This window comes from Galeopterus variegatus, unplaced genomic scaffold (genome assembly GCF_000696425.1).
Source record: "Galeopterus variegatus unplaced genomic scaffold, G_variegatus-3.0.2 Scaffold3835, whole genome shotgun sequence".
Lineage (NCBI taxonomy): Eukaryota > Metazoa > Chordata > Mammalia > Dermoptera > Cynocephalidae > Galeopterus > Galeopterus variegatus.
Genome location: NW_007729946.1, coordinates 43,625 through 48,619, shown reverse-complemented (window position 1 = coordinate 48,619; position 4,995 = coordinate 43,625). Strand labels below are relative to the sequence as shown.

Here is a 4,995-nt window from a genome sequence, read left to right as displayed (position 1 = left end):
TGGCCGTACAGCAGGGCCACGGCGGGCAGCACCATGAGCTCCTGCAGCACCACATAGCCCGGGGGGGCCACCACGACTGCAGCCGGAGCCCCCGGGACCGCTGCCCCACCACCCCCTCCGGCAGGCACCAGCTCCAGCTGCAGCTCTGGCTGCACAGGGGTCAGCTCCAGCTGCACCTCCTGCTGCTGGGCACCCAGCTCCACGGGGGTCAGCTCCAGCTGCACCTCCTGCTGCTCCAGCTGCTGCTGCTCCAGCTGCTGCTGCTCCAGCTGCTGCTCCAGCTGCTGCAGCTGCTCCTGCAGTTTGAGCTGCAGCTGCCGCTGCTCCTGCTGCCGCTCCAGCTCCTGCTGCCGCTCCAGCTCCTGCCGCTGCTGCTCCAGTTCCTGCTCGGACCCCAGGTCCACTGGCATAAGCTCCAACTCCACCTCTTCCTCCTCCTCTGGCTCCAGTGGATGAGGCTGCAGCTGCTGCTGTTGCAACTGTTCCTGCTGCTGCTGCAACAGCTGTTGCTGTTGTTGCTGCTGCAACTGTTCCTGCTGCTGCAGCAATAGCTGCTGCTGTAACTGTGCTTGCTGCTGCTGCAGCAACTGCTGCTGTAATTGTGCTTGCTGCTGCTGTTGTAATTGTTCCTGCTGCTGCAGCAACAGTAACTGCTGTTGCTGTTGGAACTGTTGCTGCTGTAATTGTTCCTGCTGTTGTAGCAGCTGCTGCTGCTGTATCTGCTGTTGGTGCAACAGCTGTTGCTCTTGCACTGGTTGCTGCTGTAACTGTTCCTGCTGCTGCTGCTGCAACAGCTGTTGCTCTTGCACTTGCCGCTGATGTAACTGTTCCTGCTGCTGCTGCTGCAACAGCTGTTGCTCTTGCACTTGCCGCTGATGTAACTGTTCCTGCTGCTGCTGCTGCAACAGCTGTTGCTCTTGCACTTGCCGCTGATGTAACTGTTCCTGCTGCTGCTGTATCTGCTGTTGGTGCAACAGCTGTTGCTCTTGCACTTGCTGCTGCTGTAACTGTTCCTGCTGTTGCTGCTGCTGCAACAGCTGTTGCTCTTGCACTTCCTGTTGTTGTAACTGTTCCTGCTGTTGCATTAGCTGCAGTTGTGGTTTCAGTTCCTGATGTTGTATTGACTGGTGATTTTCCTGTAATTCCTGTTGTAGTTGAGACTGCTGCTGCTGTTGCAATGCTGGCTGATGTCCCAATAGTTGGTTTTGTGGTTGCTGCTGTTGCAGCTGCTCATGCTGTGGCTGTTGCTGCATCTCTCGCTGCTGTTCTAACTGCTGCAGTTGCAACTCGTGTTGTCCCAGCTGGGCTTCCTCAGTGATTTCATTGGCTGCTATGGGCACTGAGACTGCTGGCTGTTGTGGGCTGCTGCTCCCTTCCTGAGCCTCTTCCTCCTCCTGACTCTCGTTCCCGCCGCTGCCACCTGTAGTGGAAATGGCAGGAAACCAGGAGAGAAAGATCTACAGGTAGCTTTCTGGTCCAGGCCCCCAGAACCTGCCCCTTACCCTGCCCATGTACAACCACTCAAGGATAGACTAATGAGATCTCATTAGGGACCCAAAAGCGCTGGATCAAATGACAATGGCAACATGGTAAAACTGAAATGCCCTGGGGGGAAGGAGGGGAGAGGTTGGCTTAGAAATGTGCCCAAGGGACTTCGGTCAACTTACTCTGGACTGCAGTTCCCTGACCCCTCCTCTGGGCCTCCCTTTACACAAGGTCCATGCTTAGATCTTGGCACTGATACCAGATAACAGCAGGGGTGCCTGGGGATCCCCAACACCATTCCCTGAGAAGTCTGTTGTGCTTATCACCATCCAGTGGAAATCAGTGAACTGGCCATCCTAACAGCCGGCCATCAACCCCATGGTGAACTCTGACTTCAGTTACAGTCACACCTTAAATAAATGAAACTCGCCTTCTCTGTAAATAACAAAGAATTTCTGTAAAGCTGCCTGGAAGTGTTATCACAAATAGTTTCTAAAATTTACCAAAGTGTCAGACCACTAGGTTTCAAGTGGGAAGTTCTCTGTCCAGAACCTAACTCTAACTAACCAGTGAGCAGCTGTCCAGCCTCCTGCAGGCTCACAGCCACATCAGTAAAATAGCTTAATGATACCTATACACACACTGTCAGCTTAAGGAATAAAATAAGAAGGGTCCTGGCATGTTCCCTAGAACCTGGTAGGTGCTTGAAAATTCCCTCTCCCCACAGGTTAGGAATTAGTTTGCAAAGTAACAACCAGTTTGGAAATAACCAAGTATACACTAGCTCCATTTGAAACAGCTTAAAGACTGGGATGATCTTAGATTGTCATTCAGGAATGGAAAGGACTAACTTAAAGCCTCAAATCAACACTGACTGGTCATTTACTTAATCTTTGGGAACCTCAGTTTCCCCTTCTGCAAGGAGATGATCCTTTTCAGGGATGTTGTGAGAATTAAAGAGGATAAATGTAGACGTCCACTGTTATGCAAGGCACAGAGTAAGCCCTGCATAAACAGGAGTCACTCCACTGCCATGTTTCCTGTTCCGCACAATGTCCACATTCACTTTCTCATTTGTACTATTACTATTCTGCTATCAGAAAATCCTAATTCTTCTTTACATGTGTGATCCTAAGAGGCTTTCTCCATTCCCAAGTCTGACTTCTACATCTGTTCTTCCTACAGCAACATGTTTTCAATTTTGTAATAAAAAGCAATAATTTGATTTACAAAATTTTGCTTTCAGGACACTTTTCTGGAATATTTTGATTTCATAAAACCGAATGATATCTACATGTATATAATTACCTTTTAGGAAAATATCCCTAATTACCTTTGGTTAGGCTAATGGATCAGTGAGTGCATTTTTCATAGACACTCACACCAGTTGCGAGCATGCAGGAGGTGGATGAAAACAGCCACGAAAATCTGTCCCCCTAGCAAATCCAGTGTCTCATAGACACTCCCTTCTCCCACCTTCTCTGGGAGCAACAGGGGACAGATCATGCCTCTGTGAGAACCTCCTAAATTCTAGCACAGTGCTTGCCCATATGGTCACTGACATCCTGGGGAAGCAATTTCAGCATGTTTAACAAAGGCATTTTAGTAAACATACAGTTAAGTGTTGTCTGATGTATATACCCTTGCAAAATTTTTGTCAGTTAAATTTACAAGTCATTAGAGTCCTTGTTTAGTCCACATACCCCCATCTGACCCCTCCAATTCCTCTGGTCCTTTTCAAGCTCTGTTCAACCCTGCCCCAGACCCTCACTCACCTCCCCCAAAGCACAGAATGGGAAACGGAATCTCTTAAGTGTGGCCACCACAGAAGGTTTGCCCAGAGTGGGCACCAGAGGGAGGAGGTCTTGGAAGGTTCTGCAGGACCACATTGGTTTCTTGGCATCAGGTAGATGAAAACAGGTGAAAGCAGAGATTGAGGAATAGCGGACAAGGTTAGAGACTTCAGGGGAAAGAAGCCATGGAGCTAATATCTGAGGCACGAGGGCAGAGGAAGAGACCCTTCAGCCCCTGAATTCCTGGGAACTTGAGTCGGGATCCAGGGCCAGATAGGAAGCCAGGGGAAGCCACCTGACTGCTCAGGAAACAGAGCAGGAGGTTCCAGGCAGCACATATGTGGGGGTCAGGGCTGAGGCTGTCGATACTGCCAGGGGCCACTCTCATGTGAGACCTCAGCCTGTCAGAGCCACCTCGGAAAATCCCAAGGCAAACCTGCCACTGTTACTCAAGGCAACTGAAGTTGGCTGGTGTGAGCCGCTCCACCTCCAGACAGCAAGCCGCCTACCACTCCACCCTCAGGCCTCTCTGCCACAGCAGCCTGGGGCTCTGTCAAAGGACCCTCGCTGGGGCTCACCTGAGAAGGTGTCGGGCGCTGGACCCCCATCCTCAAGACATCTCAGCTCCAACACAAAGGTTTCGGTTGCTGGCCCCAGCTCCATCCTGGCAGTCAGACTGGGATCGCTGGGAGCCAGCTGTGCTGAGAGGGAGAAATGAAGCTGTTCGGATGGGTAGGAGTGCTGCAATCCCCCAGCCAGGTGTCACTGACCTCAAAGAGCTCTCCACCTCTGCCTCAGGCCACCCCCGAGCAGGACAGTGCAGGCCACAGCAGAGAAGGGAGTGTGCAGGCAGTTAGGAAGCTCAGTGTCTGTTTCAGCTCTGTCTCAGAGCTGCTTCTCCTAACTTTTCACAGGGCTCCATCTCAGCCCAGTGCCAGGGGACAGAGGCTAGGGGCAGTGGTGCAGTTGGGGATTGGGCCCTCACAAGGGAGCGGGACTGGAGACCAAGAAGGGACATCTGGGGGAGCTCTCAGACAAAAGAGAGACTCGTCCATCTCTCATCTCCCCTGCTCCCCTCAAAGTATGGTCAATTCTGTTGGCCTCCATGGCCTCGTGCCTCCCAGACTGCTCTGGGGGCTAGCCCAACCACCCAAGGCCACAGCAGGCCACATGTGTCAGATGCCACCCCAGTTCCCTGGGAAGGCGGGTGTCTAGTAGTCAGCTGGGGTCTGGCCCTGTGCCCAGGCGCTCCTGAGAGTCCACCCTGCTCCTTGAAGAGGTGGCCCCACATCCAGTACCCCCCTCTCTCCCAAACGGTCGTCAGATACCTGTAGCTAGCTACCCGCCAGGCCTCACCTGGTGCAGCATTTTCTGCTCCCAGGCAGCCTCTGCACTCGGGGAGGTGTGGTCAGCAGAGGCCGCCAGGTGAAGGCCAAAGCATTCAGCCGGGTCCTTCCGGAGGCGCCTCCATCCAGAAAGAGCCAGGGAGGCGCCTGACCACCCTGGGGCCCTTTCTGGGTACTCCGGAGGGTCTGTGCTGTCAGGGCTCCCGAGGTCGCCCTGGGCCAAAAGAAGGGGCAGAGTGGAGTTTCCGAGCAGAAGTTGGTGGAGACTCTCGGGCGGGGCCGGGGGCAGAGCCCCGACTCCGGCGCGGGGCTCAGGGCTGGCCGGGCGGGACCATGGCGGGCAGCGGGGTCCAGGCCGGAGCCCTAGGTCG

General features: G+C 53.5%; 1 protein-coding gene across 1 annotated transcript in view; it reads right to left on the bottom strand.

The window, feature by feature from the left end:
- The window catches only part of ZNF853 (zinc finger protein 853), a 90,358-nt gene extending 85,451 nt beyond the window's left edge, over positions 1-4,907 (bottom strand). The window contains exons 1-4 of the mRNA XM_008586123.1: positions 4,635-4,907; positions 3,857-3,974; positions 810-1,420; positions 13-689 (exon numbers count right to left, since the gene is read on the bottom strand). Of these exons, the coding sequence (XP_008584345.1) occupies positions 13-689; positions 810-1,420; positions 3,857-3,974; positions 4,635-4,646 (1,418 nt within the window). The 5' untranslated portion in view covers positions 4,647-4,907. The remainder of the gene's footprint in view (positions 1-12; positions 690-809; positions 1,421-3,856; positions 3,975-4,634) is intronic.
- Between the last annotated feature and the right edge of the window lie 88 nt (positions 4,908-4,995).